The 25,540-nt window shown below is 49.3% G+C and overlaps 1 protein-coding gene across 1 annotated transcript in view; it reads left to right on the top strand.

Annotated features, from left to right (window-relative positions):
• Positions 1-25,540, top strand: part of ABCC11 (ATP binding cassette subfamily C member 11) — a 52,992-nt gene that overhangs the window by 7,833 nt on the left and 19,619 nt on the right. Inside the window, exons 5-18 of the mRNA XM_081030350.1 lie at positions 521-751; positions 5,218-5,391; positions 6,173-6,320; positions 6,460-6,608; positions 8,146-8,253; positions 9,434-9,694; positions 11,650-11,721; positions 13,760-13,884; positions 16,182-16,254; positions 18,220-18,423; positions 19,708-19,842; positions 19,932-20,046; positions 21,563-21,652; positions 23,823-23,926. Of these exons, the coding sequence (XP_080886476.1) occupies positions 521-751; positions 5,218-5,391; positions 6,173-6,320; positions 6,460-6,608; positions 8,146-8,253; positions 9,434-9,694; positions 11,650-11,721; positions 13,760-13,884; positions 16,182-16,254; positions 18,220-18,423; positions 19,708-19,842; positions 19,932-20,046; positions 21,563-21,652; positions 23,823-23,926 (1,989 nt within the window). The remainder of the gene's footprint in view (positions 1-520; positions 752-5,217; positions 5,392-6,172; positions 6,321-6,459; positions 6,609-8,145; positions 8,254-9,433; positions 9,695-11,649; positions 11,722-13,759; positions 13,885-16,181; positions 16,255-18,219; positions 18,424-19,707; positions 19,843-19,931; positions 20,047-21,562; positions 21,653-23,822; positions 23,927-25,540) is intronic.

Below are 25,540 nucleotides of genomic sequence, written 5' to 3'. Positions count from 1 at the left end.
CTCCTCCTTCACTGGAGGTTGGTGACCAGACTCCTGTGAGGAACCCTTTCTGTGTGACTCTCTCCTTCTGGATTCCAGTAACCTCTCCCTCCCCTGTACCCTCAGGTCTGGGGAGGTAGTGGTTCCCTGCTGTCACCAGCTCCATGGTGCTCTGCCATCCCTGTTGGATTTCCTAAATTCTGCCCACACCTTAGTAAATGGTCACTAAATTAACCCCTGAATTACCCTGTTTGTGTGTGTCTTCTATTTCCTGTCAGGACCAGCTAAGAGGTGGCAGAACTGGGACCAGGGATTCAGATTAGGTCAGTTGGACTGAGTCTCCTCCGACTGGACTATGACCCTGAAGGCAGGATGGTGCCCGAGTCAGTTTTGCTCATTCAACAAGCCTCCTGCATCGACCGGAGAACCTCACACACACAGTCCATGTTTGATATTTGTTGCCTGAAAAAAGGATCGGAAAGTCTGAATGATCCCAACTCCTGTTTTTCTCTTTTTTAATTTTTAAAACAATTTTATGTAGGTGCTGATTATCCCAAAGATCCTGGAGTATTCCAAAGAGCCGAAGGGTATTGTGTACGGACTGGGACTCTGCTTCGCCCTGTTTTTCACCGAGTGTCTGAAATCTCTGAGCCTGTGCTCATGTTGGGTTGTCAACCAGCGCACGGGCATCAGGTTCCATGCAGCTGCCTCTTTGTTTGCCTTTGAGAAGCTCGTAGGATTTAACTCCCTAACGCACATCACCACGGGAGAGGTAAGGGGCTGGGGCCGAGTACCAGCGCCGTGCTTCCCTTCTCCTCCAGACACCACTGCCCCAGGGGCCAAGGGCGGGAGTCCAGCCTCTGCAGCAGTGCACTTACCTGCCTCACGACAGAGACCTGCAGTGAAGCCTGCCATGGCTCCTTTTCTGTACAACTCTGTTCTGAGCATAGACTGGACGCAAGGCCCAACTTCCACAAACATCTCCATAGAAACATAGAACTAGATGGCCCATTGGGACATGCAAATAGTTGCTCACGTGAGGATTTCTAGAGAGTTGCTTCCATAAATTGTATTTGAAATTAATTTTAAAGACACCTGGTTACATTCTCCTTGGCAACAGACTAGAATAGTGGAGATGACTCTGTAGATTTCCCTTATGCCCGGAGGGACCACCATTATTAGTTTGGCTTGTGTACTTGCAGACTTTTTAAAGATCAGTTAGGTACACTGGCAAGTGACTCATAGAAAACACATTGTATTCTGTGTGTGTGTGTTTATATAAATGATACTACCTTTTACATAGTGTCCTACAACTTGGTTTTACCAAGAGAAAATATATGATATGGTCTTTTGGGCTAGTGTGTACATCGATGGGACTCTATAATTTACGTGGTTTTGTAGCTTTTCCTCGCCTCCTCATTCTATCTTAGTTTTCCATATTAGCACATACATATCTTCCTCATTCCTTCTCAGTGATGCTTACTCATAACATGGCACTTTCTTTATTTCCCCCCTCCCTTTTTTATAATGCGACATAATGGACATATAACATCGTATTAGTCCAAGGTATACAACATGATGGCTTGATACACATGTTGAAAATAATGACCGCAATAAGTCTAGTTAACACCTATCACCAGATATAGTAACACATTTTTTTTCTTGTGACAGAACTTTTAAGATCTACTCTTTTAGCAACTTTCAGATATCTAAGACAGTGTCATGAACCGCAGTCCCCGTGCTGTACATTCCATCCCTGGGACTTATTTCTTATAACTGGAAGTTTGTACCTTTTGACCCGTACCTCCACTACCCCCACCCCCTACACAGCACTTTCCGTGTACCAAAAATCATTTTACAGGCATTATCCCATTCAGTTGTCACATCAACACTAAGAGGTAGGCTGTATTATTGTTCCCATTTGACTGGAGAGGCAACAGAGGCACAGAGAGACTTTGTATCGTGTCTATGGCTCCACAGCTAGTAAATGACAGGTCTGTGACATGAAGAGCGAAAGTGTGCTCCCGGATCCAATATTCTCTAACTCTTCTTGAATGGGCACATCCCCCTTTCCCCACCAATGGACATTTAGACTGTTGTAGGGTTAGTGCTGCAAGGAACATCCTCGTATGGGCTGCCTTCAGCACGTGTACACAGTTCCCAACAGAAATGAAATTGCCAAGTCATGGGGTTGGTGCAATTATTCATTTTAGAAGATACTGTTAAATTGCCCTCCAAAGCAGCAGTTCCATGTTATGCTCCCTCATAGCCTCCACAATTTTTAAAAGGTTCAGCGGGGGGGCACATCCTGGGAATTCGAAGGAGGTCAGATTAAAGTTAAAAGGAAATCCCTCCTTAGAGGATTCAGATTGGTCATTCTAAAAGGCATTAGTGAATCGATTCTTTAAACATTTCTTGATTAGGAATGTCAGCTTTTATATAACATTGAAGTAGGTAGGATGTGTTAGGGAAGGGGGCAACTGGGCCTAAAAGTCTATAGCGAAAAAGAAAAAGGGCAAAGAATAAAAACCTCAGTTCCTACCTAAAAAGTTCAGTTATCATTAATATTAGTAAGAGAATGAATGGACTATAATGGCATGGAATGGGTGGGATGGGATGGGATAAGATGGGATGAGTGGGATGGGATAGGATAGGATAAGAGACTAGTAGCCGCTCTCTGGAATCTGGATATTAGTAGTAGCAGCATGTTGCGAGGGCTGGGAAGGGAAGTTGCCACATTTCAGTCTCTTCCTGAAAGCCAAGGGGACATTAACCCCTCAGCAGGGCCCTACGTCCCTGCATGGTAGTCGTGACGCAAGTGGGGAACAAAGCCCGGGCACACAGGTCAGACAGAGTGAGTAACACAGCTTTCTTTGGGAGCCAATGTCCCTCCAGAGGCCAAAGCTCTGGTAAGCACAGAAGGTTACACAGAATAGAATAGAATTTAATAACGAACCAAATTCCAGAGTCAATCGGGATGGAGAAGTTTCCTGGTCCAGGAGAGGCTATTGGGCCCACGACAGGTCTGAAGCGAGCTGGTCTTGTAGGGAAGACCTTCGGAGAGTCCCGGAGTGTCACGACTTGCACCTCTGTGGGACAGTGTCTCGCTCAAAGCCTCGTGGAGGGTCTTAGCCGAGCGCCCAGTCAGACCACTCACAGCATTGCTCTGGAGTTCTGCTTTTATCCTCTTTTCCTTGGACTTACTTCTTAGGTGATAACCAGGAGCTGTTTGCCAGGAGTTGTTTACCTCTTAGGTGATAACCAGGAGCTGTTTGCCAGGAGTTGTTTACCTCTTAGGTGATAACCAGGAGCTGTTTGCCAGGAGTTGTTTACCTCTTAGGTGATAACCAGGAGCTGTTTGCCAGGAGTTGTTTACCTCTTAGGTGATAACCAGGAGCTGTTTACCAGGAGTTGTTTACCTCTTAGGTGATAACCAGAAGTTGTTTGCCAGGAGTTGTTTACCTCTTAGGTGATAACCAGAAGCTGTTTGCCAGGAGTTGTTCACCTCTTAGGTGATAACCAGAAGTTGTTTGCCAGGAGTTGTTCACCTCTTACGTGATAACCAGAAGTTGTTTGCCAGGAGTTGTTCACCTCTTACGTGACAACCAGAAGCTGTTTGCCAGGAGTTGTTTACCTCTTACGTGATAACCAGAAGCTGTTTGCCAGGAGTTGTTTACCTCTTAGGTGATAACCAGAAGCTGTTTGCCAGGAGTTGTTCACCTCTTACGTGATCACCAGGAGCTGTTTGCCAGGAGTTGTTCACCTCTTACGTGATCACCAGGAGCTGTTTGCCAGGAGTTGTTCACCTCTTACGTGACAACCAGAAGCTGTTTGCCAGGAGTTGTTTACCTCTTAGGTGATAACCAGGAGCTGTTTGCCAGGAGTTGTTTACCTCTTAGGTGATAACCAGGAGCTGTTTGCCAGGAGTTGTTTACCTCTTAGGTGATAACCAGAAGCTGTTTGCCAGGAGTTGTTTACCTCTTAGGTGATAACCAGGAGCTGTTTGCCAGGAGTTGTTTACCTCTTAGGTGATAACCAGGAGCTGTTTGCCAGGAGTTGTTTACCTCTTAGGTGATAACCAGAAGCTGTTTGCCAGGAGTTGTTCACCTCTTACGTGACAACCAGAAGCTGTTTGCCAGGAGTTGTTTACCTCTTAGGTGATAACCAGGAGCTGTTTGCCAGGAGTTGTTTACCTCTTAGGTGATAACCAGAAGCTGTTTGCCAGGAGTTGTTTACCTCTTAGGTGATAACCAGGAGCTGTTTGCCAGGAGTTGTTCACCTCTTAGGTGATAACCAGAAGCTGTTTGCCAGGAGTTGTTTACCTCTTACGTGACAACCAGGAGCTGTTTGCCAGGAGTTGTTTACCTCTTAGGTGATAACCAGAAGCTGTTTGCCAGGAGTTGTTTACCTCTTAGGTGATAACCAGAAGCTGTTTGCCAGGAGTTGTTTACCTCTTAGGTGATAACCAGAAGCTGTTTGCCAGGAGTTGTTTACCTCTTAGGTGATAACCAGAAGCTGTTTGCCAGGAGTTGTTTACCTCTTAGGTGATAACCAGGAGCTGTTTGCCAGGAGTTGTTTACCTCTTAGGTGATAACCAGGAGCTGTTTGCCAGGAGTTGTTTACCTCTTAGGTGATAACCAGAAGCTGTTTGCCAGGAGTTGTTTACCTCTTAGGTGATAACCAGGAGCTGTTTGCCAGGAGTTGTTTACCTCTAGGTGATAACCAGAAGTTGTTTGGTGAATGTGTTTATCATTCAATTTTGTTATGCTCAGTTTCACACAAAAACACATTTTCCACTTGACCCTTTTCAGTCTCACACCTGTGCGGCCATATTCCTAGCTCACATCCCTACTAGTAAACAACTTGTTTTGCAAACTTCAATCCAATATATATATTTTATATGCTCTACATACAGCAATAGTATAATAAAATATAAGTTTTATGGGGCACAGTCTATGTGTGCAGGTACCTTATATCTCCTTGACATTCTAAGGTAGTCATAATTACCCCAGCTTTAGACGTAAAGAAGCTGAGGCTCAGAGTGGCAGGGTAACTTGTCCAGGGTCACACAGCTAGAAAGAGGAGAGCTGTGTACCTGGTGTGTCTTTCTCTACCACCCTGCTTCTCGAGCCTTCCTGCCATGGGAAGGCATGGTGAAGCCACCTGCCCCATGCATGTGTGGCCCCTCCTGGGGACCTGGGGAGGTGACACCTCTGCCACAGGCTTCCTGTCTTCCAGGCCATCAGCTTCTTCACCAGTGATGCCAACTACATGTTTGAAGGGATGTACTATGGCCCCCTGACCTTCCTCATCGTTCTGTCTCTGGTCATCTGCTGCGTCACCTCCTACATCACGCTTGGAGTCACTACACTCATCGCTGCCTTCTGCTACGTCCTGGTGTTACTGCTGACGGTACTGTGTTCCTTCAACGCCCCTTGGATGTTGACCATTCCCCAGAACTCCCAGGGCTCCATAGTCTCGGGTGCTTCTGAGTGAGAAACTCGCCAACTATTCATTGCATCGTCGTTAGGATTCAGCTTCAACTCCTACCTCCAACGGTTCTCAGGCCGCCATGTGGGTCTAATAAATTAGAGGGGAACCTGGTGTGTGGGGTCCACCTCGCAGGTTTCTACCAGGGATTATCGGTGTCACAGCCTTCCCTCAGCAACTATCTTCTGTCTAAGGTATTTGTCTCTTCTCTCCCACGCAGAACGTGCTGATGTAATAATGCAGGCAGCGTTAGCGTTTGGCTGAGCAGTGTAATGGGGGGAGGGAAGCCATTTGCTGCCAAACATTCAGGTGAAATAAAATTGTGCGGAAAAGGAAGTGACTCTTGGATGACATGTGCTCTGAATTGTTGAAATGGAGTGTTTGAGTCCCTCTGCACAGGTGACTGTGATTGTTAGGGGGTTTAGGATTCTCAAAGACAGAGGAGTCATATTTCTGTTTAGTTAGCCTTCGCCTGGCACAGCACCCAGGAGACAAAGACCCCCCAGGATGTGTGAGGCAGGTCTTCTAAGGCACGATGGCAGGAGCGGCTTTCATTGGAAAGCCTTCCACGGGCGCCTGGTCCTTAGTCTCAGAGGTTTCCAATAGTGCAGGATGAAACCCAGGTCCCCCTTCTGCACCTGAAGCTGCCTTTGGAAATGCTTCCTTGCCCTTGTCAAAAGAAGCCCTCGCATCCTGACCACAGGGTATCCTGACCCGCGTGACTGTGAAGCTGCAGCATCGAACCTCTGAGGTCAGCGATCAGCGCATCCGAATGACCAGTGAAATTATCACCTGCATGAAGCTGATTAAAATGTACACATGGGAAAAACCATTTGCAAAAATAATTAAAGGTACAGAAAATCTGGCTTTCTGCTCAGAGCCTGCAGACATGGTGGTGGGCCATGCCTCTCACCTTCCGCAGGTGTTTTTCATGCTCTTTGGAGAATGCCCCTGTGGTTCATTTGGTGCATTTCCTTTTTTGTCTTCCAGCTCTCAGAAGGAAGGAAAAGAAACTGTTGGAGAAGATGGGGCTCATCCAGAGTCTGAACACTGTCCTCTTCCTGGCGTCCCCCATGGTGGCCACCGTGCTGCTGTTTCTCACCCACATACAATTACAGATGGACCTCACATCTCTGGTGGTTAGTGTCTTGGGCACTTTGTCCCCTACCCACACTGATAGGGAGTTTTCTCATGTGTCTTTTCCCAGCTCATGTCCCTCTGAAGGGTTTGCAAATAGATAACACAAATTGATTTGGATTTTCCAGAATTTTAGGGTGCTCAAGCTTTCTTCCATTTCAACTTATGGAAGAAAAGGACATCCCTTGTATAGCAGCCATGGGAAGGAGGCCGATGGAGCCCTCTGGGAGTGCGGGGGTTGGGGTGTGTAGTTCAGACCCTGATGGTTCTGATATATGCCTTAACTCTTTCGCTGCGTGATTGATTTCAAGTTTTTTTTCCAAAGTGTCAGGAATCCACAAAAACCAAGAAGTTGATATTTTGACGTTTTTATGCATTTAATAATAACAATTTGAACTGTTTTGTATGTAAGTGACATTTTTATGTATAAAAATTTTGGATATATTCATTTGGATATATCCGACCATTGTGGTTAGGGTTGGGAATCATAAATTGAGGAGTTTCTCTGATCCCCAAATAGGGTTGTGGAAACGCACTTTCCATTTAAAGGTATAGCCTCTTCTGTCTTTCTTTTGTGGTCTGACTTTGGCCTTTGGCTGTGGCCGCTGCCTTTTAGGATTAGGAATCCCAGTTCTTTGAGAAGAATGACAGGATGCCACACTTGGAGAGGTTGGAAGCCAGCTGGGGAGGCCAGGAGAGTGCACCCAAAGCGGGAGGGAGTCATTTGAGCTCTGCAGCCCGGGGCTCATCTTGTACTCCAGACAGCAGCCCCTCTGCTTGGCCCAGGCGTGCACCAGACAACCACCCCCTCCCAAGACGTTGGAGGATAGAAGGGGGCTATGTAAGGAAACTTCCAATGGGACATTAGGGTCACATAGCGCTTCACCATCTGGGATTACTGCTCCATTGGAGTTCATCTTTTAATTAAACTGGAAAAAGAAGGAGGTGGAGTGGTATGTCCCCAAGGTACCTCCTGCAGATCACGTTCTGGGATCCTAAGAGCTGAAGGTGGTCTGCTATCGTCAGGGAAGGTCTCTGGGGAAGAGTAAGGCATGGCTTAGGCTTGAAGCATAGAGAGGTTTTGAATATGAGAGAAGAAAACAGAACATCCAAGGCAAAGAAGAATAAATATGATTCTAACAGCAATAACAGTAACAAGCTATGTCAATCATGGACAAAGTTCTCCCTTACACTTTCTCAGTGCTTCCAACCTTTTTTCCTGTACTAACTTTATGCTTTTTGGCACTATGCCAGTGCGGAAGGGAGTTTGTGGGGGTTGGGGGGTGACCTGCCCAAAGTTACAGAGCTCCACGTTGGTGACGTTCTAAGAGTGATGAGGCCTTCAGACTTGCAGACTCGGAGACAGTGCTCTCTCTACCCGTGTTTTCTGTCTCTCTTCCCCAAACAACAGCTTGGCTGCTACCACACGAAGGACCTGCTTGTGGGAAGCTGCAGTGTCTGGCTCTGTGGCATGAGGCTCAGGGGTGGAGGGAGCAGGCAGGGTTGGGACCCTCAGCACCTCGTCCCCTCCCCATGCAGGCCTTTCCGGTGGTGGCCATCTGGAATGTCATGCGGTTCCCAGTATTCTTTGTGTCCCTCTCAATCAAAGGCCTCACGAATTCAAAGTCTGCGGCAGAGAGGTTCAAGGTAGGTGGTCAGGGGACCAGCTGCCCGGCCCTTTGCATTGGGTGCCCCCTTGTCTTCACCCTGCAATGCTCCTCCTGAATGTGAGGATAGTAGTTATGTGGGGGCTGGGGGTGGGCGGGGAGAGCTTGGAGGGCGTGGAGAGCCTTGTCCACACCGAGCGGTGGGATGAGATGGAAAAGGACCCCACTGATAGGTATAAGTTACGGCTCTTGGGTTCAGTGGTAGATTCACGAGTACTCACTGTCATTAGAAATAACTCCACGAGTAGGTACCCAACTCACTGAACAACAGAAAGCAGGGCATACAATTCCCAATGATGCCAGGATGCCTTGGCCCAAATACGATTATTAATCCAATTAAACAGACCTGTGGTCCAATTAAAGAAAATAAACAGACCTCTTTTTTTCTTTTGAAAATAGCTTTTTGCTTTGTTTTTGTCAAATGCTATGTGCTCATTGTCCAAAGTTCAGACAATACCAAAGGTACAGAGAATAAAAATGGCTCAGGGTCCACTACCTAGAGATAAAACCATTGTCCAAAAGGTCACCAAGTGCCATTTAGCTCTCTTTTTAAGCAAATCCCCAGGCAGGGACGTGTGAATATGATGTGACTTCAGTGAGATCATATGTATCAACCTCCCCCCTCCCTTTTTAATGCTAGAATTCACGTATTTCAACTCTTGTATTTATATCACAGACAGGGAGATGGAGACGCAGAGGCAGGTGACCTGCCACTGGTCACATTATGAAATATATGACCTAAAACAGTATTTCTTACAGAGTGATACATGGACAGACGCTGTTTCTCTTAATAACTATAAATAAAACTTAATTAGAACAATTGTGCATCGATTCTCTGATGCAATGGCTGTTACCACGTCAGAGCAGGCGCACGTAGGTTAGGCTGTTGGGCAGTGAAATAAGGTAGGAAATAATTGACAGCGCAGATAGTGCGCCCATAGGGAAGAGGGAGCCAGTGGTCTGAAATTTGGAAAACCTTGATTTAGAATGTTCACCAACAGAAACAAACTCCCTCTTCATCGATGGTGGTTCTTCCAACTTTTACTGTTACTCAGAAGTTCATAAACCAGACCGAGAGGCAGCCCAGCGAAACGGGTACACATTCCTACTGGACTGAAGAGCTGAATTCCTCCTCCCTCCCTTTCTTTTTGTCTGTACAGAAGTTTTTCCTCCAGGAGAGCCCTGTTTTGTATGTCCAGACATTGAACGACCCCAGCAAAGCACTGGTTTTGGAGGAGGCCACCTTGTCCTGGCGAAAGGCTTGCCCCAGGATTGTCAATGGTGGCTTGGAGCTGGAGAGGCGTGGACATGCTCTCGAGGGGACGACCGACACTCAGCCACCTCTAGGTGTCCTCGGGCCAGAGGACACAGGGCACAGCTCAGCCCCAGAGTTGCATAAGATAAACCTGGTGGTGTCAAAGGTAGCCTTGTCCGGGCCACGCAGGCAGGCCAGCTGCCAGACACTCGGGGCTGGAGGCTAAGAGCTTGGCCTGGCGCCCCGCCATTTCCTTGGCTAAAACCTGTTCTTTCCAAATTTCCCTTTAAAATACAAATTTTCCATGGAGGGCAAATACAGGAAGTCTTTCATACTTTAGTATGAATCAACAGATCATCTAACATGGTGCTGTAATAGCAAACCCCAGAATAGCACACTATATGTGTGCTGGTCCACGGAGAAGAGAGGGTGAAGGAAACCAAACTATTAGGTTGGTGCAAAAGTAATCGCCATTTAAAAAGGTTGAAAACAATTGCAGAAACCTCAATTACTTTTGCACCCACCTAATAACCTTTTTGAAGTGCCAAGCACTGTTCTACATGTTTCGATTTGGTCATTCCATGAACTGACCTTATCTGGCTTCTTCTCTGACTAGTATTTACAAGGGTAGTTTCCCTGCTCTGTTCTAATCTCGCTTCCACATTCCTCTATTGTCTATTAATATCTGGTAATAGATAAGATGTCAATATCTAAAAACAATATAGAATGTAGATATTGATCTATATGATGATAGAGACATCTAAAATAGATCTTCATATCTAACAGTAATCGATATTAACATCTAATAGTAATAGATACTAATATCTACTATCCATTATCTAGTCACACTTTCCCCCGTGGCAATCACGTGTAGCCGCATGGCTTCACATTCCACCTCTATGCGATTCTCTGGCCTGAAAGTCTCCTCTGAGCTCCAGACTCAACTGTCTATTTATTTAGAGCTCCTCTTCAATGATTACCAAGCATTTCAAACAAAACAAGACCAAGAAGAATTCTTGATTTTCACCATCTCTGACCCATTGCCCAAATCTCCCCCATCTCGGGAGATGGCACCACTGTCCTTCCAGTGGTGGAAGACCTGGGAGTCACACAGGTCCTCCTTTCCTTCTCTCCCACCAGTTTCATCCATCAGCAAGGCCTGTCGTCTCCACTTCAACTTCTCACCATAGCCCTCCCCCGCCCGAGCCCCAGCCACCACCACACCGTGCCCACTTCCTCTAAGAGACTCCCTGCCAGCCTCTCTGCCTCCACTTTTGCCCTCTCGCAGCTCACCACACGCAGTGGCCAGAGGGATCGCTCCCGTTAGCGACACTGCACTCCGGAGGGCTCCCAGGCTTCCCCGAGTACCCTGCCCCCTCTCTGACCTCTTCCACGTATTCCCTCCACACCACCTTCGCCAGCCCTCTCACAGCTCTTTGGAGGCCAACCTTGTTCCTGTCTCAGGACCTTTGCACCTCCTGTACCCACAGCCTGGGAGCTCTTGTCATTCAGGTCTCACCTGCTTTAAGAAACCCTGCCTGGCCAACCCATTTAAAATTGCTTTAACACGCAGCTCTCTGAAAATCGTAGCCAATTTCATTTGACTTAAATCACTTATCACCATCTGATGTTATTTGTTTGTTTGCTTATTGATTCCATAGGTTCTTCTCTCCCCCCTAGAATGCAAGCTCAGTGAGAGTTCTTTTCTTCATTATTTGGTACACAGAAGAAAGTCAAATGACTATTTGATGGATGAGTGGATGAATGAATGGATGAATGTATGCATGGCTTCTGTGAGGCTGGCTTTGTTAACCCCATGTGACTGGCTCAGGATCACACAGTAGGATAGCGGCCCATCTGGAATTTGGGTTTCTGGCCCGACAGGACCACCTATCCATGAATTCCTTTCCGCCATTCCCTTTCGACTTCCTTCCTTTGAGGTTGTCCCATCCCATCTCTATGGACTGACCTCAGATCTCTTGAGATCTGCTTTATCTAAGGGGCTTTGGGGTATGTGTGGTTTTTTGTTTTCTGTTTGTCATTTTGTGGTCCAACAGTGACCCACCCTGGGCAAGCGGGAGGGCTGTGCTGTCCCTACACCTGTCTGTACTGACTTTGCAGGGGACCCTGCTAGGTGTCTCTGGTACGACGGGGAGCGGCAAGAGCAGCCTGCTGTCAGCCCTCCTGGGGGAGGTAAGTGACCTGTGCCTCACACACCCTGCTGCAGGCACACCAGGGGCTCCCAAGCTTGTTTCCCCAGTCAGGTGCACAATCACTTGGTCTGAGCCAATCAAGTTTTTGTAAATTGAAAACAGTGGGCGTGCACCGAGGGGATGGTGAGTTATAAATGTGCTGCCTTTTCACCCTCTGACCAGGAGTGCTGCCTGTTAGGTCACCTGGAGATCCACCCTCACCTGTTCTGCCTGCTTTCCCCACTCTGTTCTGTAATCAGTCAGCTATCAGGTGGTGACACAGGGTGTCTCAAAGTTTAACATGACAATTTAAGTCATTTCGAGAAGCCAAACTCAGAGTGGGACATTGTCCCTCGTGCAGGAGACTCAAGAGTAAAGTGTGGAAGAAGGAAGAGCAGGAAGAGGAAGGAAGGAGGGATGTGGAGAGCAGGCCGTCCTGGACGAGATAGGGCAGTCTTACTCGTACCCTGGCAGAATTCACATGCCTGCTGGGGGTCATTGCCCTTGAATCCCCCCATTCCATCGCCTGTGGATGGTTTCAGCCCACGCCTGCTCAAGTTACAAAAAATCCCAAACCCGTTCTCCCAAAACACTTGGGGTCATGTTACACACTCCTTGCAAACAACTCCTTGAAATGGCCACAACACCTGGCATTCATTTATGGTCACCTCCCCACGAGGTTGGGGGGGTCCCACCAGCCTTTCTCCTCTCATCCCCAGCCCCGTTTCCCTCCTGGACTTCTCTCTCTTTCCCCTCCTTTCTTTGCCGGTCACTCTTCCTTCCCACATTGTGGGAGAACTAACAATGCTCTTGCTTCAGCTCTTTCTCCCAAATGGTCGCACTCACCACCTCCTGGGAGTGTGCTCATGTTGTCAGCAGCAGTTCTCTCTGAATACATCAGTCCGACGGCTTGTTTCTTTGTGCTCTACATGTGATGGCCTTCCCCCAAGTTCTTTGCAACTGGAAAAAAGAAAGACTCCACTTTAAAAAAATATCGTAGAACTAATATGAAGAGATTTGCATACTAGGCCCTGGGCTCAGAGCTTCCCATTTCCCCCTTCAACCTTGCAAACAACCCCATGAGGCATGTCCATGCTACCATGAGGTCATGTTCAGAGAGGTGCCTGGATGCCTGGACAAGGTCACACAGCATGTGAGGGGTGGAGCTTAGCTCCTCATCACAGATTTCCTGGTGGCCACCTGCCTAGTGCCAACGGTTTGCCTGTTTGTCTGTTTACTCTTCAAATGAACTAGTTGCTTTCCTGCCAATGAATGAAAACAAAAAGGTCTGATTTTAAAGTGTTGTTCTTATTGATGGAAGCTTCGCTCTGATTCAGAAGTAGGAAGCACAGGATTAGAAAGAGAAAGGAGCACAGGATGGTGGGTCCCATTCTGGGGTGAAGGGGATGAGGGGAGAGGTCGTTTTTTCATGTGTGTTTTTAAATTTATCAAACAGAAAAGCAGGAAGAACACTGCAGTAAAGACCGCGTACACCCACCACCTCCATTCAACAGTTGATACCGTCTGCACGTTTGCCACATCTATGCAGAAACGTATTTTGTAGAACTGTTTTAAATTACCGAGATTATGACACCCTGCCACTAAACACGCCATCATAAATCCAAAACACGAGGACAGTTTTCCACTAACTACAAAGCCATCAGACACCCAACCACATTAGTCCTAATTCCGTGATATCCTGGGATGACCAGAGCCGTTCTGGGGCTTTCCATCTCACTGTGAGGGGCCTCCAGGCACTGCTTGCTAGGGAACAGGGCTGGGAAACAAGAGCAAAAAGTGTGGGTGTCTTCAGTGCAGAGCTTGGATTCAGCCCCCGCAGGAACTGGTCTGTCTTAGCTCCACGCACGCAGGGCCATTCCCTCGGGCTCACTGGCGAGCCTGGCAGGACCACGTTCAAAGTCCCGCTTGCACCGGAGAGCCCCCAGCGTGGGGGCAGTGGGGCCCAGGGCACTGGCTGCTGAGTGGGCAGGGTGTGCCGCTGGCTCCCCCGTCCTGAGGCTGGACTTTGTCTGCTCCAGATGCACTTGCTGGAGGGCTCGGTGGGGGTCCACAGAAGCCTGGCCTACGTCCCCCAGCAGGCCTGGATCGTCCCGGGTAGCGTCAGAGAGAACATCCTCTTGGGGAGGCAGTATGACAAGGCCCGGTAAGCTGCTGGAGGGGCGGGGAGGGACATGGGTGGTGTAACTGGTTTGGGAGGGACTCCCAGCTGCTAACACTTGCTGTGTGCTCACTTTCTTGCATCACCATATTTCCCCCTCACTGTGAAAGAAAGATTATTATCTTACCCCCTTTCTAGGCAAGTCAGTGGAGGCCCCAAGAGGTTAAATAATTTGCTCAGAGTCACACAGCTGGTAGGATTTGATATCACTGGGATTGAACCCAGTTGCTTTCAGAAACGTCACGCTTAACTATCGTACTGTAGGAGCCAAAATAACCTTCCCCCTCCAGAAGTTACTTTAGAACTTCGTTTGTACTAATGCCTTACCCCTGACTCACACGGTACCTCCAAGGCTGGACGCTGTGCGCTGTGGAGGAAGTGAATTTGGGCCCATGGCCGGGTGGCTGCCCGCCTGCCGCCTCTACCTCTCCTTGCCCTTTCCCGCCTCTCCCTCCCTGGGTCCTGCGTGGACCTGTTTGACACATTCACTTGGAAATCTTGAGTGAAGTGTCAGGGCATTCAGTAAAGGACCCCGGAAACCTTGGCGCAAATGCTACGGCTGTGCTGCCCGCGGTGGTGGATGCTGGCCTCCTTTGCTGTAACACGGGCAGAGACCTGGAGGGGTGCATATTGGCCGGAGCCAGCGGGCTGTCCCGTGGGCTCCTCAATGACAGGTCCAGTGCCCACTGTGAGCTGCCTGCTCGCCCATCCCCACCTCGTCTGCTTCTGTTCCCAGATTACTCAATTCGGGGGGAGGGCATCACAGAACCCTGCATCCTAGCAAGCCTGACATCTCCTCCCCTGATGGCTCCCATCTCATTGGTCACCAAACCCATCCAGCTCCCATCTCATTGGTCACCAAACCCATCCAGCTCCCATCTCATTGGCCACCAAACCCATCCAGCTCCCATCTCATTGGTCACCAAACCCATCCAGCTCCCATCTCATTGGCCACCAAACCCATCCAGCTCCCATCTCATTGGCCACCAAACCCATCCAGTTCCCATCTCATTGGTCACCAAACCCATCCAGCTCCCATCTCATTGGTCACCAAACCCATCCAGCTCCCATCTCATTGATCACCAAACCCATCCAGCTCCCATCTCATTGGTCACCAAACCCATCCAGCTCCCATCTCATTGGTCACCAAACCCATCCAGCTCCCATCTCATTGGTCACCAAACCCATCCAGCTCCAACCCCTTCATATCTCTGGAGTTGATCTCTTCCCCTCCAACTCCACTGCCTGCCGGCCAGTCCTCTGACCTCTTGCTTTAACTCTTCTCACTGCCCCTGCCCTGGTCGCCCTGTCTCCTGTCTTCTCCGGCTCTGTTCCTCCCTGTGGACTGCCTCCAGGGCGGTCTTCCTAAAACACAGCCCTCATTCATCTTGGATTGCTCTTTCAGACTGACGCGACTCATAGAGTAGCCCTGAAATCTCTGTCAGAGATAGAAATGTACTCAGCACTGCCAGGTATTTAATGAATATGTCATTTCACCCATGAACACAAGGTCCCACGTGCAAGAATATTCACACCGCACACTGTTCATCGTGCCGTGTTTCCCCGAACATGAGACCTAGCCGGACAAACAGCTCTAATGCGTCTTTTGGAGCAAAAATTAATGTAAGACCCGATCTTATATTAATATAAGACCCAGTCTCATATTAATTATATTATATTATATTATACTATACTATACTATACTATACTATACTATACTATATTATATTATATTATATTTTATACCTGGTCTTATAGTAAAATAAGACCGGGTCTTACATTAATTTTTGCTCCAAAAGACACATTAGAGCTGATTGTCCAGCTAGGTCTTATTTTTGGGGAAACACGGTAGCAAAAGACTCAGAACCCAGGTGTCCGTCCTTGGTGCATGGGTTCAGGGAACAGCCACATAATGGAATACTGGGGTACTGTTAAAACAGTATGAGCCTGTACACGCCACACACATACGTAACCGAATAGACAATTTCCGAATACAAGCATAAGAAACTGTAATCCTGGCTGCTTCTGAGAAAAGCAGCTGAGGGTCAAAGATGTGAGGGAGACTTGCTTTTCACTGTATCTTCTTGTTCTGTTCAAGTACTAAATACACGAACGCATTAGATTAAAAGAAAGGAAAGAAGAAGGACATGAAAAAAGCCTCCAGCGTTTTACCATCAGACTGAGGATCAAATCCAAATGCCTCAGCATGCAATGCAAGGCCTTTCCCTTCCAAACGTGGGGCGGCTGTGGCCACATGTCCCTTCAGCTACCTGTCTTCCCAGGTACCTCCAGGTACTCCACTGCTGTTCCCTGACCCAGGACCTGGAAATTCTGCCCTTTGGAGACAAGACGGAGGTAAGTGTGAAGTGAGCACCCCCCAGCTCTGTTGTGATGTTCTGGGGTCCGCAGGCTGCCTTACTGGGTAGGAAGAGGAGGGCCCGCAGCTGGCCCTCCAGCTGAGCCCCGAGCCCCCCCACAGAGGGAGGGAAGTTGGAGCTCCTGTTGCAGTGGGAGCTGGCGAAGAGGCCCCCTCCCCCACAAGCACTGGGAGCTGACAGTAAGTCCTCCCTCTGTGAAGCCAGGAAACCTCTCATCAGTGTGCCTTGGGCCCACGTGCGGCCCTGACCCACACGGGCCAACAGTTGCTCTGCCAGTGGGACCACGGGCCCTGGCCCCACAGCGGCCATGAGAGTTCCGACTGCTGCATTTGCCTGATGATTCACTGCCTCTCACATTGCCGCCACACATAAGACCCTGCTAAGATCGAAGCAGTATTGTTGTCCTGATTTTGCTCCCTAATGATGGCTCAGTCTGCTGACCATTTACCATGCCTAAGGTGCTAGTCTAGTAACTTGAGGGCCTTGTTTCATCTACCCTGTTTCCTCGAAAATAAGACCTAGCAGGACCATCAGCTCTAACGTGTCTTTTGGAGCAAAAATTAGTATAAGACCTGGTCTTATTTTATACACGACTGGGTCTTATAGTAAAATAAGACCGGGTCTTATATTAATTTTTGCTCCAAGAGACCCATTAGAGCTGACTGTCTGGCTAGTCTTATTTTCGGGGAAACATGGCAGGAGGTCAGTTCTTTCACTGTCCTTCTTGGAAAGGGGACAGTCAATCCTTGAGGGGAGAGATCTCAGTGGTCCTGTTCGTGGTTGTCTCCTCAGTAGGAAAAACATGGTCTGGGAGTACTGACCTTGCGGGTTGCTTTACGGTGGGAGGTTGATTCACCTCCGAGTACTGTGCACAGTACCCGGTGTGGAGGAGGTGTGAGCCTGTCGTTAGAAGAACAAGTTGGCACTTCGTGAGTACATGCTGAATGAGTGACTGAATGTGGAAGCTGGGCTGCCAGGCTAAGCAGCTTGTCCCACTCACACGATGGTGAACAGGGATAAGAGGTCACCCTGCTGCTCTTGAAAGCTCGAGTTCACGGTATATCAGGTACTGGGACTTAGACCCTGGGCCCCTCGTCCTCAGAGCCTGACTGAGGGACGGGTTAGCCAGCAGTTCCTGGAGCGCTCGTCTGCAAGGGGACCAAAAATAAAGGGACCAAGGAACTCTGGTTGCCTGTCACTCTCTGCTACTCCTGACATAGGGGCCCTTCCCACGACAGCAACAGTAGAGCCCCTCCAGCCACTGCAATTGTCCTGCTGAGTACAGTTGATCTTGAACAATGTGGGGGGTAGGGGTGCTGACCCCCCCCACAGTTGAAAATCCACATATAACTTGTGACTCTACAGTCAGCCCTTTGCATCTGCGGATTCAATCAACGATGGATCAAAGACACTCGTGGCTGGTTGAATCCGTGGTGTGAAACTCACGATGTGAAGGGCCGACTGCGTGTGTAAACGTGGACCGGGCAGTTCAAACCGGTGTTGTTCAGGGATCCGCTGCAGAGCGCGGGGCAAATGGGCTTCGGTAACCCGGCTGAGGGCCCCTCAAGCTGACAGCTGCAGTCAGTGGAGTTTTAAAACCCGATCAGGTGTAAGAAGGCGCTGTTTGCAGGGAATGCGTGATTTAGTCTATTATCTAAATTACTAAAGATTTAACATACCTCCTGAGAAGTTGACAGATTTAGAAAAATTGTATCAAATTATGAGTTATAACATTTCAATTCACAAAAATCAGTGTTTTCATCCTTTCATTCTCTGCGAGGCAAAATTTGAAAACGAGTTCTTAAATGGGGGGGGGTCGCGCGGGGGATCCTTAGGTGTCCGGGAGTGTGCCCTGAGGGGTTCAGTGCTGCCCAGCTGGTTTGAGCACGCCTGGCCGAGCTCGCCCCTTCTAGACACGGTGCCTTTGGCTGGCTGTCCGCAGGTCGGGGAGCGGGGCCTCAACCTCTCGGGCGGGCAGAAGCAGAGGATCAGCCTGGCCCGCGCCGTCTACTCCGACCGTGAGGTCTATCTGCTGGACGACCCCCTGTCGGCCGTGGACGCCCACGTGGGGAAGCACATCTTCGAGGAGTGCATTAAGAAGACACTCAGGGGGAAGACCGTGGTCTTGGTGACCCACCAGCTGGAGGTGACCGCCCTTCCTGGGCTCTGGCCATGATTGGCCTGTAATGTAGACCCTCAAGCCATTTCAGTGTGCTTCAATAACAACCTCCTAGCAGCTACCCTTCCTCTCAGACTAGACCCCCAAATTCAGGGAGTGTTGCAAAGAACTTGGATTTCCTTTGTTTTCCACACGGAGAAGATAGGCTGCTGAAAATCGAAACCAAATTTTATGGTCTCCTTTACCTTCAAAACTTTATGGGCGGGCCAGTGCTTTTGAAAAAAAAAAAAAAAAGAAAAAGAAAAAGAAAAAAAATTCCCCAGAGAAGAAGAATTCCCCAAATCTCATTTCTTCGATCGAGTGCCATGGCTGCACTAGCTGCTGCCTCTCACAGGTCCTTTCCCCAGATAGTTTCATACTTGGTTTAGGCCTCAAGACATTATTGTCATTGCTTCTCCCCCTTCTTCTTATGTATATTTTGGCCTTACTTTTTTTTTCCTTTTTGGTGTAAAACACGTAAGATATAAAAAAAGGCTGAGAAAACAATCTAATGAAAACCCATGTGCCCACCATCCAGACGAGACAATCAAACGTGGAACCGCCCCCCCACCCCCCAGGTGGCGTTCCAGTGCCTCCGGCCTGCTTGCCGCACTCTGGTGTCCATTGGGGCCGGGCGTGTCTCCATACCTTTACATGTACGTGAACCTTCAGACACGGCCAAATTTCCTTTTCCACATTTTCGAGATCTATAGAATTGATGTTTTACTTCCATCCTATGTTAATTTGTTTTTCCCCTCAACATGATGTTTTTGAGGCCTTCCATGTTGATACATGTAACTTTATTTAATACACACTGGTACAGTGTTCCAATATCTGCAAGTACCAGAATTTATTTCTCTAGGATAGACAGGTATTCCCCCCCTCATTTTTCACCTTTACAAAAGGTGCTTCAATGTACATCCTTCTACATGTGTTTGTATGCATATTTGAGAGTTTTTTTTAGGATAGAGTTTTAAGGGTTGAATTGTTGGTTCATAATTCTTCAAAAATCTTTAGTTTTACTAGATATGGTCAAATTGCTTCCCAAACGAACTGCACCAATCTACAACCCCTCACCAGCATTTTACGAGAGTTCCCTTTACTTCCAGTTACCACCGACACTTGGGGTTGTGCAATGTTTACATTTTTGCCAACCTAGTGGTATAAAATGATATTTTGTCAGGATTTAAATTTACATTTTCCTTTTGAATAGTGAAATTGAACATGTTTTTCATATGCTTACCGAAGACCTTATTTCTTCTGACTCTTCAGTATTTAGAGTTTTGTGACCAGATTGTTTTGCTAGAAGAGGGGACAATCTGTGAAAAAGGAATTCACAGTGAGCTACTACAAAAAAAGGGGAAATACGCTAACTTCATCCGGAAGATACACAGGGAAGCCACGCAGGTGATGCCTACCCCGCCCCACCCCACCCCACCCTCACGCCCCATGGGGAGGAGCGGCCCCTGCATTCATGGCTTATACTTCCTTCCCAGAACAAGATTCAGGACACAGCACAGACAGCAGAAGTGTCACAGGTGGAAGGTCAGGCCCAGACCGCCTGCCAGGAAGAGCCGCCCAATGACAATCCTGGTAATGGTGCTGGGGGAGGTGAGAACATCTTGGTACCTGCTTGGGTCCCCCAGACATCCCGGCATTTCCTTCTGGACCCCAGACCGGGCCATGTCCCTCACTGTCTGGGACTCTAGAGCTCACACATACAGGCTGCCAGTCCAAGAAGCTGAGGGCTGTGGGGTGTGGATTGTGCTGGTTCAGAGGCCTGAAGGATCCCGGGAGTGTGGTGGGGGGCACAGCTGAGGGTGTGTGGAGGCAGAGGCAGGACGGAGGGTAGCTTTGGCTGGAAGTGGCATAAGCTGCAAACTTTGCCAGGCATTTCAACTTTCATTCATTACATGTGAGTCAAGAACAAGCATTGAAAACAAAGGTATTGAAATCAGAAATGATTTGGGCCCAATCCCCAACGTCTACAAGCTCACGGCCTTACCCTCTTCTGAGACAGGGCAGCAGAACAGAAAGCCTTCCATTTTTAAAGTCAGATAGGTTATGGATCTGGATTCTAGCCCTGCTGCTTACAAAGCTGTGTGACCTCGGCCCAGACACTTAACCTCTCTGAACCCTCATTGGCGAAAGTGAAGATAACGGCGTTAACTTTGCAGGGCTATGTGGAGATTGGAGGCGGCCAGGTGCAGAGACCTCAGCACAGCGCCTGGCACGTGCTAGGCTCCTGCCGCCAACAGCATCTTCAGCTGTGAAGGTCCGAAACTGGTTTGCGCAGAAAAATAATTGGAAAGAGAGGATGTAGGTCACAGAATGAAGGGAGAAGTTGAAGAACCAGGCCTCAGCAACTTTGGGTTTTAAGTAGCAGGAGCAGGTGCAGAATCTTTTGGAAGAAACTACTCGAAGTATTTTCCATCCCGGTGTCATTTCTATCAAGATTCAAAGTCCAGGAAGAGAGCCTCCTTCCCCAGGAAACACTGGGGTGTTGTTATTAGAAGAAGAGAGAGTATCAGGCAGAAATCACAGACGCTCTCCACAGTGGTCGTCACCGTACCTACTGGTATCTCCAGGTACCGACTTACCTGCCCTGCTCTAGGCCAAGAATCCGCCTGGTGTCACAGCTATTTTTTGGGGGGCAGTTGTCTCAGAAGTGTATTGCTGCAAAGCATCTTAGCAACCATCTACAGGTCTGCCCATTATCAGATGGGGACACAGAGAGGTTAAATGGCCTGAGGCTGCACAGCGAGGACAATTCTGGAACTCAGTTTTCTGGTCCCGGGTCATGGTTTTCTTCATTCTCTCCAGCTGCCTCTCTCAACCCATCAGGCTCTTGGGAATTCCAGGCCCTCCAAGGTTTACTGAATAGTTGGGGACGGACCCCCTTTCCAGATTCTGGGGCCCAAGTCAAAGGTTACCTCCTGCAGAGTCTTCCACAGAAAACCTGCTGGTTTTGGTCAGACGTGGGTGCGGCACTGTAGGTGGCCAGTGAGGGCGCTGGAAAAATTGGAAGCCAGGTGCGGAAGGCTTTGCAAGGACTCTTCTTGATGCTGGTAGTAAATGCAGGAGACTGGGAGGCATTCCATTTCCTTCTTCTCTCCCCCTGCCCCAGTGCTGGAAAATCAACTGACAAAGAAGGAGACGATGGAAGAAGGGTCCCTGAGTTGGCGCGTGTACCACCAGTACATCCAGGCAGCTGGAGGTACGACCTGTCAGCTGCCCCGTGTCCGACCTGTGGCTCCCTCTGGGACCAGCCCCTGAAACTGGGTCAGACTGGAACATGTGAGGTCACGTGCGGTAGAGAGGCCAGAGGAGACGTGCCACACATGGGTTTACCTTGCACAATCCCAGCCACACTCGGTTGCAGGAACTCTTCCACCACAGTCGACGCTGGACGTTATGTTTTCATTGTACTTGTGTTAAAATGTACCTGCGATGTGTTTTAATCAGGTATGGTAAGACATGAAAATTATTGTTATGAAGGCGGCAGTGTATAGTCCCAGATTCCTAGAAATAGCAGTGTTGGCATGCCATGTAGGACCACGTGGGGAAGCACCAGGGTTGGTCAAGAGGCGAGAGGCGAGAAAGAGGACATGGCTCAGAGGCTTCATTGGAGTTTTCATGAGAAAGAGTAGGGAACCAGGGGAGGTGACCGAGGAAGGTTCAGATGAGATGATCTGAATGATTTTCGGGGGCTCTGGGCTATAAGGGTGGTCCTTGGTTGTCTGGTACCTGGACCTAAGGTGATGCAGGGCAGGGGGTATATTGGCTTGATTGATGTGTGAGAGTGTGGGCTGTGGGTGGGCTGGTTTGTGCGTCATGGGGACCCCACAGGGAGTCGCTGGCCATCTCTAGGAATTAGCTGGCCCTGGGAAGGGCCGTGTCTCCAAGATCAAGGCTCCAATCCCAGCACATCAGGATACAAAAATAAGAAAATATCGTCAATACAGAAGTCTATTTCAGTGTTTTCTAAACTGCCGGCCCTAACCCACTAGCGGGCGGTGAAGTCAGTTGAGTGGGTGGTGAGCAGCCCTGAGAGAAATGGCGTAGGATAGAATGGACTGCCAGTGCCCTTGCCCACTGCAGCATTGGTGACGCTTTTATTTTGATGGGGTTAAAAGGTGTTTCTGAAGGCGGGTGGCAATTAGAAGTTGTGAAGCTACTGCTTTATTAAGTGGTGTACATTACCAAGTCCACGCACACATAATTGTACAACGTTACAACCACAAGACCAGGGTATCACACTGCATTTTTTGAGTAATTTCAGAGATTCCTGAGAGTAATTTTGACTCCATGCCAAGTTCTTACTCTTTGTTGACTTTGGAACCTAACTCCCTGTCAGGTGGGTCTCCTCTCCGCCCGTCTGGAGCAGGGAGAGGCAGGCTGTGCGGAGGAGATCACTACCCCCAGCCCTTCCACCATGGGCGTCCCTGTTGCACAGGGCCTGGCCAGGGCAGCGAATGGCACATACTTGTGAAACAACAAATCCATCAAGCTACCACTTGATCTATATTTACAGAGTAGCTCGTGCAGGCCAGGCTCCAGCGAGGAGGGGATATAAAGTCACCTCAGAACCAATCCAAAACCTAGCTGGACATTTGCACCCACTACATGGCAAGAAACACCTCTGGAGCCAGACAGAGTCTCAGAAGAGGTGGCCCTTGAGGGGCCCATAGGAAGGGTGGAATCTGGGAAAAGGAAGGTGAGACACAGACTGGATAGGTGGATAGAGAGCTGGGGCAAAAGACAGATGCTGAAGGAGGGGTTGCATGCTGGGTCTTCCCCTGCGTGGCTCCTTTGAATCCCAGCTCTGCCACTCACCAGCTCTGTGATTTGGGGCAAGTGACTTCCCCTCTTGGAGACTCAGTAAACAGGGGATAGCAATTGCTAACTCGAGAATGATGCCTGTGTGTAGTACAATGCCTGGCATATCACCCGCAGGACTGTGTACCAGCAGCTCTTGTTATTTTGAAAAGTGAACCCTCAGGACCTGTGCCAGGGGAACTAACCTCTCTAGAATGGCACTTACGTGCCAGGCATTGGGCTAGGTGCTTGGCACATACCATCTTATGTCATCTTCAGAGTAGCCCATGAAGCTGGTATGATGGCCATCACCAATTCCATAGGTAAGGAAGGAGAATGTCACTGACATTTGGTACCTTGCCCAGGGTCACGTAGCTTGTGAACAGGAGAGCCAGGGTTTGAACCCAGGGCTTTCTGACTTCAGAACCCAGCTCTTTCTAGTCCTTTGAGGTGTTCACGGTGGACGGGGGTCAGGGAGGCCCTAGGCACCAGGGTGGATGAGCAGCTTTCTCAACATCTGCCGCACACCTTTCCACGGCACCTGTGAGTCACCTCCCTCTCCCCCCCAGGTTATGTGGTCTCTGTCCTGACTTTCCTGCTCATGCTGGTGTTCATTCTGCTTTCGGTCTTCAATGTCTTGTGGCTGAGCCATTGGCTGGAGCAGGGCTCAGGGGTGAGTGTCGTGACGGGAGTGGGGCACGTGTCTGTGGGCTTGTGTGGGGTGGGCCAGGGGTCCCTCAGAGGGGGTCTGGAAACCCTGCCAGCCAGCCCAGAGCCTGCTACTGCCAAGATGACAGATGGAGCTCCAGGGGGACCTCCGGGGGCCAGAATTCCCGGGGCTTCCTCCCGCCTGGGCTGGCTCTCCTGTGCTCACAGAATGAGCGCTTATCCATGTAGTCTTGTTGGTCAAAACTAGGAGGTTTCTGTCCCCAGGCAGCACCCCACGAATGCTTTACATTCCACCTTAGTGACTGTTTCCGTTGGTGGCAGTTTTGCCTTCTCTCTGCCTTATTTAAAATCAAAGATAAACAAGGCCGCCCTTAGTGACAGCAGGGAAAACAGCCTCTTCAGTCACTACTGACAGCAGGGGGAGGGCTGAACACCATTCTGATGTGCACAGAAGTGAGCTGGGCGTTTTAAAGGGTGGAGGAGGGAGCAGGAGCAGCTCAGAGAGTCAGCGAAGTGAAAACTGCGCTGGGGGAGGGTCAGTGTCAATGCCATGGGGCCACTGGGCAGTTGGGCTGCTAGCTGGCGTCACGGAACTTGGCGACGACTATATGGTTCTCAGGTCCTTGAGGGAGATAATTCTGACTTGCAGAGACACGTATAACTGTGAGCCCTTTTCCGGAGGTGGTGGGGGGATATGCTGGTTAGAACAAACAGTACATTCTCTGAGCAGCCCCTGAGCTTTCTCAGGCAGGCATTGTAATTGGGGGGCTGGGGTCCTTCTAGGGACACACCTGAAGCCACTGGAAGCCGTGCTAGAGTGTGGTCCAGTCTCCCAGTGCAGGGGTTTGAATGTGGTTCTGGGTTGAGAGTTCTGGCGCTCTCAGCCTCTACGTGCTTGGGTAACATTCACCTTCTCCGCCATGTCCCCATTTTCTCTATGAGGAAACTGTGCTGAGAGCACAGAGTCCATGACCCGAAGGTACCAGGACTTAACCTGGGTACTTGGAACTCAAGCCATGTTGTCCCACTGCTCTACTGGGTTAACTTTTGAGTCATGTGTTAGGCAGGGTTTTGTCCGGAAAACAGACGCCACTTGAAGTCTGTGGAGCTTCCAAAGATTTAATACAGGAATTTGAGGCTGTGCAATGATCGGAAGGGCTGGAGGAGAGAGGGGAAGACGCTCCAGTGTCATCAGCAGTGGGCTGCCCTGAAGTGGCTGATTCTCAGACGGCCGCCTGTAAGCCCCTGGCCACACTCTGGGTCCCAAGCACCCGCCCACAGTTGCCACCAGCATGTGATGGCTTCTTCTCCTCCAGCTTTTAGGTTTCCTGTGGGTGCTTCTCTGGGGCAGAATCTAACCTGAGACCAAGCTTGCAAGGAGTCTGGGGAAACCAGTCCCCAGCCTCTCCCCTGCAAGGCAGAGGGGGCAGGGAGGATGATACAGGGTAATCTAGCACAAATTTCCAACAGCATTGGGGAAGCAGTTTATCAACCCATTTTCTGCCCCGACAAGAAAAGGGGTCTCACTAGAAAGCAGGCTGCCCTGGGACAAAGGGGGTGGTGGGTGATGGAGTGGAGGGAAGGGCCCAGTCAGGGACATGGACCAGTTAGGAGTGGT

This window comes from Rhinolophus hipposideros (genome assembly GCF_964194185.1).
Source record: "Rhinolophus hipposideros genome assembly, chromosome: 21".
NCBI classification, from domain to species: domain Eukaryota; kingdom Metazoa; phylum Chordata; class Mammalia; order Chiroptera; family Rhinolophidae; genus Rhinolophus; species Rhinolophus hipposideros.
This window is presented reverse-complemented; position numbering and strand designations above follow the sequence as displayed.